Raw genomic sequence first — 12333 nt, 5'->3', positions numbered from 1 at the left:
TGCTGTAGCCAACCATAAAATTTGCTAAATACCTACAAATAAAGGAAACAACTTACCAAACAACCAGTGAAGTGTGGAGTGCTGGCATCCTCTGATTCATAAAGATGCTGAAATTGTGTTGTCTAAGTCCACCCAGCAGTAACTCTCTGGGTCCGGGGGCATGTGTTTACAGTTCACAGTTAGCTGCTGCTCTTTCTGGGCCTCACTTTTCACAGAAGTTTCCCTTTCTCTCTCTGTATTGGCTCCTTCAGTCTCCCTCCGCAAAGGTTCTTCTTCTCTATACTCTGGTTCATCAAGGTATCCCTTTGTCTCCACAGTGAACGGCATTTTATTTTCGCTATCATGATCAGTCACTTTTTTATTTTCTTGTATTTGTTGTCTTTCGACACACCACTGAAAGTCTGACCTGAACAAATGACCTGCGACATAGCACAGTGCATGGCACAGTTGGGTAGGAATATGGAAGTTATACAGTTAAGAAAATGTATTAAATACTAATAGGACCTTTTTGAAGTGGCTAAAACACATTTTTTCTGTTAACCCTAACCACAGCAAAGCATTCCTGAGCTCCTGTTATGTTAGTCCAGTCTGTTCCTCCAACAGTATGTCATACAGGTACCCTCTTCAAAAAAACCTGAACTGTCCCTTAAACATAAGCTATTGAGCATACTATGAAACTTAAATAACATACTTAAATGTATAACAAGGTATGGGCATCAATTATTTAATCAATCAATAAAAACTGTATTCGAATAGCACCTTTCATACAGAATATTGCAATTTGTAGTGTTTTAAAAATGGCTGACAATCTGGTGATAAGACAGTCAAACAATTTGAAACACATGCACATGAGAAATGAAAATGATGAAAGGGAAATAATGAATCTAAAAAGACATAAACCATTGAGTAGGGCAGCAGAAGCTCAGGGGGTAGAGCAGTCATCTGACAACCGGTACAATCGGTCAACATGTCAAAGTGTCCTTGGGCAGGAAACTGAACCCCAAATTGCTCTCGAGGGCTGTGCCATCAGTGTGTGAGTGTGTGAATGTTTATCTGATGAGCAGGTGGCACCTTGTATGGCAGCCTCGGCCACTAGTGTATGAATGTGTGCGTGAATGGTGCTAAGGTTGTAAGGCGCTTTGAGTGGTTGCTAAGACTAGAAAAGCGCTATGCGACTGCAGTCCATTTACCATTTTACCATTTAAAAGACAATAGCAAATAAACTGGAAAAATGATCAAGCCAGTGCAGGAAAGGAAGCACCAGAATCAGTATATGAAATATTTGGAGAGTTACTGTCTTTTCATTCTCTGTCCTGCTGCCTCTCTGTCTCTTTCCAGCGGAGGGAGCATGTGGCGGTACGTTACGAGGCACCGCAGGCTCTATAACCAGCCCTGGATACCCTGCAGAGTACGAAAACAACCTGGACTGTACATGGTCAATCCTCTCTGAACCTGGGGACACTATAGCTCTTGTCTTCAATGACTTCCTTTTAGAAGACAAATACGACTTCCTGGAAATCAGCGGGACAGAAGCACCAAGCATATGGTGAGATACATTTCATATGCAGAACACAATTCTTGAGTAGATAAATAGTCATGTTGGAGGCACACAAGTGTTTGTGGAAATCAGTAGGAGTGACACACCACGCGCTGAGTGGAGCCGTAATGAAAAACACACTCACACAGTCAGCACTGACAAGTGAGAGGTAAGAGGCGTGGACATTATAGCTTCTGTGTTTTAGATTTAGAGGATAACACACACAAGACACCACAGCCTTATTCTGTAAATCAGGTGGGGACAGGATACTACTCTACAGGAATTAGTAGCCCAGAGGCTTTTTTTATTCTGTTAGCTGACTTGTTCACATTAAAGAGAACTGTTGTTGTTTTCTCTGCAATTTTCTCCAACTTGTATACTTTCAAGGGGGGGCATTTGATATTAAAAGAGGACTAATGATGTTTTTAGAGAAGATGGATACAACTACTGATTGATTAGCTGCACAGGAGTCCTGTTGATTTTCCTGATTTATTCAAATCCCACAGGGAAGGTGATAAATTGTTGTTTTCACTCCCATTTTCTGTGGTCGCTTTTGAAAATTGGCACTCTGTTGTAACAGAGCACACTCTGGTTTTTTAAATTTAAAGAGCTGTTGGAATTCACGTTGGTTTGTTCAGAATATCACACATCTCCATTGAAGGTTTAGATGTGTTTTTGCAGGCGTGGGGGCAGCCTAACAGTTATGCATGCAGGGTTGTCGCTGGTTCAAGTTGCTGGAACTGCTGGGAAAATCTAGAGAGGGGGAAAGTAGTTTGGCCTCCCTCAGTTATAACAATAGAGATGCCTTTGAGCTCAGAAATCGAAAGTAGTAGACTGTGATTGTTTGGATGGCTCCTGGGTTTCAGTGAGGCATATATATGGCTGAGAAGGAGCGTACAAACAGCAGCAGTAACAAGCTTTCACTTGATAAATGATGCTACACTTAGAAATGAATTAAAAAATGTTGTCATTTATTACAGCTTTTATTACACCAAATTTTATATCTGATTTTCAAGAGATGTTTTCTGTTTAACCAAAGAAATACATTATTGTTTTCATTTTAAAAAAGCACAGATTAAATCAGTGTATTAGTCTCTGTTAATTGCTGCCACATAAAATTATTTGAGAATGTTTCTCTAAAATGGATAATCATTTGCAACATGTCTCTGTAATCTTTTGTTTAAAAATAAGATGCATTCATTTTTTCTCTGCCCGTTTCATCACTGCTGAAGTGTCCCAAAGGATCTGCAAAACTGCACAGGGTGACGTGACATTTTCAATTCAAGTGGCAATACGGTTTTAGAATCTTAATCTTTATTCATCTTCTCTCACTGGTCTGTATGATTCCTAAAAATGCATTTAGAGGTCACCTGCCCTGACCTGCAGAAACTATCTCCCACTTTTCATGTTCTCTTGACTTCAGCTGATGGATGACATTGTCTTCTATGTGTAGAAAATGGATCATGATTGTGGCGCAACCTGCAGGAGAAGAGAATGGACAGGCCGACAGATAAATAAGTGGAGTGAAGGAGGCAGAGAGGATCGCACTCGATGGAAACAAAAGGAATGGAGAATAATTGCACGTTTAGTCCTGTCACCAGTGGAGCGGTGCACATCAACCATGGCATTCTCATGATACCATGTGTGTGTGTGTGTGTGTGTGTGTGTGTGTGTCAGTGTCAGGTCTTAAGTGGCCCTCTGACTGTGTGAGCTGTTGATCGTTCCTCTGGGCTCTGACAGATTACAAGTGTGCGCACACATACACACGTGGCTTGTCTCTGACAGTATACCATTCAAGGACCACCGTCAGCCCACCCTCTGCAATGCAGGGGGAAGATAGGGAGTGTGCTGGAGAGAACATGCAACGTTTTATCACATGGAAAACAGTGACTGCAGCAACTGGGGTCTCTTGACTTCTGTTTTCTTGCGTTTCATTTGTTATGTGTTGGTCAGTTAATTAAAATAATTTCAAGGAATATCGTTTTTACAGGGGAACACCACCCAAATTAAGAATTTCAGTATGTTACTTCAGTGGCTGAGGAGAGTTCTATCAGTATTTGTGAACAGGAGTTACTGAGCAGTTACTACAAAGCTGCTCCATAGACAGTGACTTGGAGTCTGATTTTTTGGACCCACAGAATGTTTGTTTTCTTTTTTTATACCCAAATGAGCTTTATCCTCCTGTAGTTTTCTCAGCTCTGAAACAAAAAATGTACCCATATACACAGAACTTTCCTCTGGGTGGTCTCAATTTCATTTACAACATCTTTTCCAATTCACTGACTATGGAGCAGCTCCAGATTTTATTCCCCGTGACATCGCAAATTTAAGTTTTAGTGCTCTAGCTTTGTTTTTGGGTGAGAGTTGTGCATGTCTATTTTTGGACTGCCTTGCACCTTGTTTCCAGTTACGTTTGTGAACAGAGACAAGGCAACCGGACGTCCATTCCTATGGGAATCTCCATGATATCTGATGTGCCTGTGAAACTCCTCCCCTAAGTAATATTTTGGTCCAGAATTTGCCGCAAGTACGTCGAAAAAATGTAACTTTTGTGGTGAATTTCGGAGAGACCGTATGACGGTGTGCTAGCTTAGCTAACAAGCTACTAACTAGCTAACAGGCTAATTTATTTAATTCAGTTTGTACTCGTACTCGTACTTGTACTCGTCGTCCTCTGCTTATCCGTGTCCGGGTCGCGGGGGCAGCAGCCTCAGCAAAGAAACCCAGACAGTCCTCTCCCCAGCCACTTCTGTCAGCTCTTCCGCAGGAACCCCGAGGCGTTCCCAGGCCAGCCAGGTGATGTAGTCCCTCCAGCGGGTCCGGCGGCGGCCCCGAGGTCTCCTCCCGGTTGGACATGCCCGAAACACCTCCCAAGGGAGGCGTCCAGAAGGCATCCTTACCAGATCCCCGAACCACCTCAACTGGCTCCTCTCGATGTGGAGGAGCAGCGGCTCTACTCCGAATCCCTCCCTATCCCTAAGGCTGAGCCCAGCCACCCTGCGGAGGAAACTCATTTAGGCCACTTGTACTCGCGATCTCGTTCTTTCGATCACTACCCAGAGCTTGTGACCATAGGTGAGGGTTGGAACGTAGATCGACCAGTAAATCGAGAGCTTCGCTTTTTGGCTAAGCTCCCTCTTCACTACAACGGACCCCCACACGATGCCCCTGGGGACACGGTCGTAAGCCTTCTCCAAATCCACAAAACACATGTGGACTGGTGAGGCAAACTCCCATGCCCCCTCCAGCACCCTGGCGAGGGTAAAGAGCTGGTCCACGGTTCCGCGTCCAGGATGAAAACCACATTGCTCCTCCTCAATCTGAGGTTCAACTATCGACCGGACCCTCTTCTCCAGCACCCTGGAGTAGACCTGACCGGGTCTGCCACTCCAGAGGCACTGCCCCTGATGTCCACGCAATGTTGCAGAGGCGTGTCAGCCAGGACAGCCCTACAACATCCAGAGCTTTGAGATATCCAGGACGAATCTCATCCACCCCCGGGGCTCCGCTGCCTCGGAGTTGTTTCACTACCTCAGCAACTTCTGCCCCAGAAATTGGACGAGCCGCCCCCGAGACCTCCGTCTCTGTTTCCTCACTGGAATACTTGTTGGTGGGATTGAGGAGCTCCTCAAAGTATTCCTTCCACTGCCCAACAATGTCCCCAGTTGATGTCAGCAGCTCCCCGCCCCCACTGTAAACAGTGTGAGCAAGTTGCCAGAGTTTTTGCCTTCACGACTGCTGCCGCTGCGCTCCGCTTGGCCCGCCGGGGACCCACTGACCAACCATGCCCTGTAGGCCTCCTTCTTCAGCTCCCCTCACCTCTGGTGTCCACCAGCGGGTTCAGGGATTACCGCCGCGACTGGCCCCAGTGGCCTTGCGGCCACAGCTCACAACCGCCGCCTCGACAATGGCAGAGTGGAACAAGGCCCATTCAGACTCAGTGTCCCCCTCTGCCCTCGGGACGCGGTCGAAGCTCTCCCCGAGGTGGGAGTTGAAGATCATCTGGACAGGTTCTTCCACCAGGCATTCCCAGCAGACCCTCACTGTTCATTTGGGCCTGCCAGGTCTGCGCGGCGTCTTCCCCCACCATCTGATCCAACTCACCACCAGGTGGTGATCAGTTGACAGCTCTGCTCCTCTCTTCACCCGAGTGTCCAGAACATATGGCCGCAGGTCAGATGATACGACTACAAAGTCAATCATTGACCTGTGATCTAGGCTGTCCTGGTGCCACGTGCACCGATGGACATCCTTATGTTTGAACATGGTGTTAGTTATGGCCAAACTGCGACCCGCACAGAAGTCCAATAACTGAACACCGCTTGGGTTCAGATCGGGCAGGCCGTTCCTCCCAATCACGCCCCTCCAGGTCCCGCTGTCATTGCCCACGTGAGCATTGAAGTCTCCCAGCAGAACAATGGAGTCCCCGGACTGTCCACTGTCCAGCACCCGTCCCAGGGACTCCAAAAAGGGCGGGTACTCTGACCTGTTGTTCGGCGCATAAGCGCAGACAACAGTCAGGACCTGTTCCCCTACCCAAAGGCGCAGGGAAGCAACCCTTTCGTCTACCGGGGTGAACCCCAACGTACAGGCAGAGAGTCTGGGGGCTATCAGAAAGCCCACCCCGGCCCTCCACCTCTCATCTGGAGCAACTCCAGCGAAGGAGAGAGTCCAACCCCTCTCAAGGACTTGGGTTCCAGAGCCCGAACTATGTGTCGAGGTGAGGCCGACTATATCTAGCCAGTAGCACTCAACCTCTTCCACAAGCTCCGGCTCCTTCCCCGCCAGAGAGGTGACATTCCATGTCCCAAGAGCCAACTTCTGTAGCTGAGGATCGGACCGCCAAGGCCCCTGCCTTGGTCTGCTGCCCAATCCAAATAGCACCAAACCCTTCTGTATCCTTCTGCGGGTGGTGGGCCTGCAGGGTGACGAGCCCGTGTAGCTGGTTCGGGCTGGGTCTGGCCAGACCCCATGGGCGAAGGCCTGGCCGCCAGGCGCTCGCCCACGGGCCCCAACCCCAGGCCTGGCTCCAGGGCGGGGCCCCGGTAACCCTCTGGGCCGGGTACACATGTCCTTGTTTTTATCCATCATTTTTTTAATTGTAATTTTTTTAATTCAGTTGCCTATGCTAATTGTCAAGTGAGTTTGTATGATTAGAAAGAACTTGTTTATCTACTTTTAACACATTGTGTTTATGAGTAATGTTATTCTACTAAACTATAGTTATACATTACATACAGTCAGATTGTCATCATGACTCCTTCAGCCGTTCATTATGTCTTTTTAATTAAGTATTTCACAAAACATACCACATACCGGACAGGCCAACATATTCATTTATTTGTTGCCATGCAATATTGATCCTGTTTTCATCCTTGGAATGTTCCAAGTGCATATTCCAAACTACTAGATGGCGAAAAATGGACAAAATTAGCCTCTTTCCCACAGCTACAGGTAGTTTCTGAATTTTGAAAATGGGTGTAGTTCCCCTTTAACTTGGCTTGATATTAACTTCAAACTTAAAATTATATTTGAGGATGAGACTACATCTCCAAATTTACACTAGGTTTACAAATAAACTAATTTTAATTTCCACTAGTACTCAACAATAACAGTAGCTGTATGTGAGAAATTGTTTTATTTGAGAGGTGGAGAGAGAGGGACAACAAAGGCCCTGAGTTAGAAATGAACAGATTTTGCTGTTATATGATTTGTGTCTAAGCCGCCACAGGCCACCCAGACGCCTTGTATATTTAATTAAAGTTCACTGACACCCGGTTTAAACAATATAATTATATAAAAATAAAGCTAAATGGGCATCTGCCATGCACTATCTAATGCAATCCTAAATACTTCTCTCCAAAGGTGGGATTAAGAGATGATTGACATTTTCACTGAGGCATGTGGGCAGGTCATTGTGAAAATGACTGACACCTGACAGGACCACTGTGACGGGTTCTTCCTGTTTACCGTGAGCTTTTTCTGATTGGCTGTCCCAAAAGCAATTTCCTGTTTTATGTTCCTGTCTGCTGGCTGGCAGGTTGAATGTCAGGTTGACTTGCTGTCACATGCTCACACATACCCACAAACGCTGCTGTACGCACATTCTCACATAGACACACACATACAAGTAATTGTGCCTGAACAATTTTATGTTTTTATCTAACTGGACAAAGTGACTGATTTGATTCCAGTTTGTCAGAACAAAATTATGACCGTATCATATTATGTCATTCCTTGTATTATTTCTTGCAATCAACATATTATTTCAGCAGATAGTTTCAAGTTAGTTTGTATCCTGTTTTTGGACCACTAAACTATCACAACATTTCCTAAACTAATTTCAAATCTGTACCAAGTTGTCAGGCTTCAATTAACCTGCTAGGCTCACAAGGTCTTTTGTAGACAGGGAGCAACTGACATGCCTATTTTCAATGAGAGGCAAACAGATAAGCAGGGAGGTGTGGGGAATCTGCCAGTTGGCAACTTTTTTGTATGTGACATGCAGTGAAAATTAGTGGAGGAGCAACTAGTCATCGCCGTTTGTGAGCTCTTTGAAATATATAACTGTTTGCTAAACAGTTATTGGGACATAAACAGGGCTTACGCATGGCAGAGCATCGATGTAAGACTGGATGAATTAGGTAACGTTATGTATAGTTTTAACGTAAGCTAGGCTATAAAGTTACAGCTATGCTAATTAAGCTAGCTTTAGCTTTCAACAATAAATCTGTGGTTCATGTCAAAGACTATGACTGACACTGTCAACAAATCAGCCTGTGATAAGGGATATATGACAGTGTTTCCTCTAGGATTTTTTTTCAGCAGCGGAGGTGGCGGGAGGAGGGGGTGAGAGACCCCCCTTCGGATGTGAAATACGAAAGTGTTTGATTCTGATAAACCGCATGTTTGAATGTTGTTTCTGTGTCGGACTGTCTCTGTCTCTGTCTCTCTTTTTCTCTTTCTGTCTCTCTCTCTGAAACATTGATATTGATATTATAAGTTATCTTCAGCTAATAAAATCTACCTTTTTCTTTTCTCTGGTTCGCTGCCCTATTCTTCAAGACGACTCTGACCTGGTGCTCCAGTGATGATGTCACTTTCAAGATCCCGCAAATAATGTTAATTCCAATAGGAGTAGGGATGCACCGAAATGAAAATTTGTGGCCGAAGCCGAATAATATTAAACGATTGGCCGAATACCGAATGCCGTTTTTTAGTTTTTCATTAGTTTTTGCAGATGAACCCCCTCCAGATTAGTGTTGTCATGGTACCAAAATTGGGACCCACGGTATGATACCAGTGAAAGTATCACAGTTCTGAGTAGTATCAGGATACCACAGCAAAAATGAGGCAGATGTGCCTTTTATCATTTATAAAAAGATAAATCACTTTTCTATAATACATCAATGATATTTCAATGGAATAAATTACTTATTGACTTATTCATACTTCAAAAACAGCATCAATAAGTGATTAACATAGGGGGGATCAAAATAAAATAAATAAATAAAATAAAAATCAACCAGCCACCCTCCTCCCCTGACAAGTCCCTTCATAAATAAAGAACAGTCCCTAAAGTGCGGTGAGGTTTGTGGACCATTACCTGCCACAAAGAGAGAAATGTGAACGGCTCGTTTCTCCTCTGTTACGCCACATACTGTGTGCCGCCATGGCTCGGCTGTTCAGGTACTTTTGGGCAGTCATGACAACAAGTTATTCACCTGGAGCCGGACTTCTCCGTCGCCAGTAAGCCGTTATCATGCGCCGCCGTATTTGACAGGAATACGTATTCCTGTCCGTGTCTGTGACCCCCGTTTAACCCACAACCGGCGGGATTCGCTGTTTCGTTTCTGCTGCTGGTTGAAATCTGTACTAGTAGTCTGTAGTCGCAAATGCGAGCACCACTGCTCTCCTCACTAAATGAATGTAGCGGAAACACTGTATGATGCAACAGTCAACTACATGTACTATTATTTTAATACTGTTTAACACTATATACTGTATATTTTAATATGTTGCTATAGCCTATAAAGAAAATACAGTTGTACTGGCAGGGATACAGTAGTACCCTAAAGGCGTTTCTATGGTTACCATGCATAGAGCACCAGGCATTTACTTGTGGTATGCTTGCCTGCGTGTTCATTCACATGAGCAGGCAGAGTGTTGTTTACCATCCGAAAAGAACTTAATGCTTTGAAACGTGCCCCCTGAGTTAGGTCAGAATAATAAAGCAGTGCAGTTACTGGATACTGTGAACTTTATTTCACCGGGTTAAAGTGTTAAATATAAAGAAGACTTCATAGAAGATGGGGAAGAGAATGAAGATAAACAACTGGAAGACATGATGAGTGACAGAGCAGCCTGTTCTCAATCCCAGTTCATCACATACAGACACTAAGTCACACTCCATGGCATCTGATACTGACCCACAAGGCACCCTTTAGCTTCTGTATGAGACACTACGGGCTTTCACTTAACTCCAATGTAATCCTTTCCACTTTATTGTTAGACTCTCTGAGCAACTGAAGGAGTACAAAGAGTGAGAGAGTCCGCAGGGAGGAGGTCGGGGCAGATGTATGGGTCAAACAAACGCAGGACTCACCCAGGAGACCGCTGTTTGTGTCCTATGTGAAACCAAAATTTTAACCCAAACCATGATCTTTTCTTAGATCTAACAAAGTAGTTATGTTGCCTAAACCTTAAGTACTCACAGACACTGTGTGCATGTAACAAGCAGAACCTGACACATCCAAAAGTGATGCTAGGGGAGTAGGTTCAGCGTAGGGTTGAGGTGTAGGGCCACTGACCAATCTGCTGAATTTGACAAGGTGGGAGTAAGAACCTGATGGAAAGACCTCCAGGCATTTGTGTTACTGGTGCCTGCTGTAGTCCAATGAATATATCCCACTGTATGGCTTATGGTATGTATTTCTCAATATTTCTCCTGTTAGCAATTGAAATGTCAACAGGTCACACAGCTGCTTCAGTATGCAGTCGAGGAGGTCAGCAGTCCCTCACACAGCATGTATTTGCACATCTTCCATGAATCAATATGATGATCCTAATGCTTCTGGGAAACAAGTAAACTGACAAGTAAACTACATTCAGACAGGAAGACTTTCCAGAAAGCTGATAATTAAGGTTAAACTGCAGCAGCAGCAGTGTCTGACATGTGGAGAAGACACCTGTGATTTTTTTAATGGCCTGTTTCATAAATGGTATTTAGGGGCAATTTTTCACAAACTTTTAACCAGGTCCTTAGCTCATGTTAATTTGTGTGTGGTGGGATGAAGAACACACAAACAGTTAATCTAAAATAAAGGCTTTACCAGGAACATAGTTATCTGTTATGTTGTTACAGCTGTTATCTTGAAATCTTGACAGATTTTCTTTCTGATTACTTAAAATGTTTATCAGTTTCATCAATGTGTACAGCAGGTCTTCTCTGCTCTCAAACCCCTCTTCTCCTTTCCACACCCTAACCTCTACTTTGCACCTTTTTTTCTCCTCCCCACTCTGTTCTCTGCACCCTCAACAAACCCTGTGGCTATCCCTTCCTTTTCTCTCCCTATCCTTCTCCCCTCTCTGTCCGCCTCTCCTCTTTTATCTCAGTCTTTCAAAGCACAAGACAAACTAAAATACCTAAAGCCCAACAGAGTTAGCTCTGTCATTTTCTTCAACTGAATGAATTCTTACTCTGCTAAAGGCCATTATAACCAAGGAGCACGACCAACAGCGATTAATCATATTTTGTTCCTTATTGCTCACTACATTATTCACATTGATTTTAACCCAGTTGCCAGTGCTGAAAAGTCAAGAATTCGCTGTAATGTATCATCACCATGATAGTCAAGGATTTTTAATAAGCAGTCGTTTGTTATGCTGATTTAAAGAGGGTGATGGAATCTCTGAATTTTCACATTAAATGAATCCCTTCCCATCCTATCTTTCCCAGACTTACTAAATGAGAGGCCCTAATTGCCAATTATTCCTTAAATTGAGTAACAGGGTCACTGCACATAATGTGATGAAACTATTACACACAAATCAGCTCTCCGTCCTTAAGCCATCACACCTGCAAGAAGCCACTTGTCTGCATATGTGCTTCAGTATTTGGTCATACCATTGGTCATATGTTCAGTCACACATTCACTCACTTACATGTTTAAACCATTTTCCATAAGTGGTTTATAGTGTTTGTTTTTAGCCAACCTTGCAGACATTTGTTACAGATATCCACGACCAACAAATAATGAATCTGATTTCGCCTTTCCTTAAGTGACACCAGCAGGTTGACATCTTGACAATTTTGGATGAATGAAAATTGGTATGCACATTTTGATTACGGAAAGATTTGTCAGAACTTTTGTGATCACCTAACTTTTCATCCACCACAAAAATCAGGTCAGAATTTTAATTTATCCAAAAGTTTGGTATGTGACCTAGTATCTGCAAAGCTAGTAACAATTAAGGGTGTAGATCACAAGTTTCATTACGATACAATATCACAAAGTCTGCCACAATATGATTTTGATTCGATGCAATTCAGGGGCCTGCGATTGATATGAGACAATATCATCTACCCATTAACATAGTCGATTACGGAAGAAGCTGCCACCCCTTTCTTTTTGCTTTTGGCCATAAAAGATAAAAACAGCACATAAATAATGTAAATAACTGTAACTGCTGAAGTACTTTATACTGACTCCACTAACACACATTACCAAGTACATGGAATAAGTTAACCTTCAGGGCTTTCTGTCAGAGATCTTTCTGGAAGAAATCTTTTCACT

General features: G+C 43.8%; 1 protein-coding gene across 2 annotated transcripts in view; it reads left to right on the top strand.

Moving 5' to 3' along the window:
• LOC117260150 (CUB and sushi domain-containing protein 1-like) overlaps positions 1-12333 on the top strand; it is a 529510-nt gene that overhangs the window by 269279 nt on the left and 247898 nt on the right. For both annotated transcript variants that reach the window (XM_078176328.1, XM_078176324.1), the window contains exon 5: positions 1339-1546. In XM_078176328.1, coding sequence (XP_078032454.1) covers positions 1339-1546 — 208 coding nt within the window. The remainder of the gene's footprint in view (positions 1-1338; positions 1547-12333) is intronic.

The sequence above is a fragment of the Epinephelus lanceolatus genome, chromosome 2, assembly GCF_041903045.1.
Source record: "Epinephelus lanceolatus isolate andai-2023 chromosome 2, ASM4190304v1, whole genome shotgun sequence".
In the NCBI taxonomy this organism is placed as follows: Eukaryota; Metazoa; Chordata; class Actinopteri; order Perciformes; family Serranidae; genus Epinephelus; species Epinephelus lanceolatus.
Note: the sequence above shows the minus strand (reverse complement) of the source record. Positions and strands in the feature narration are given on the sequence as shown.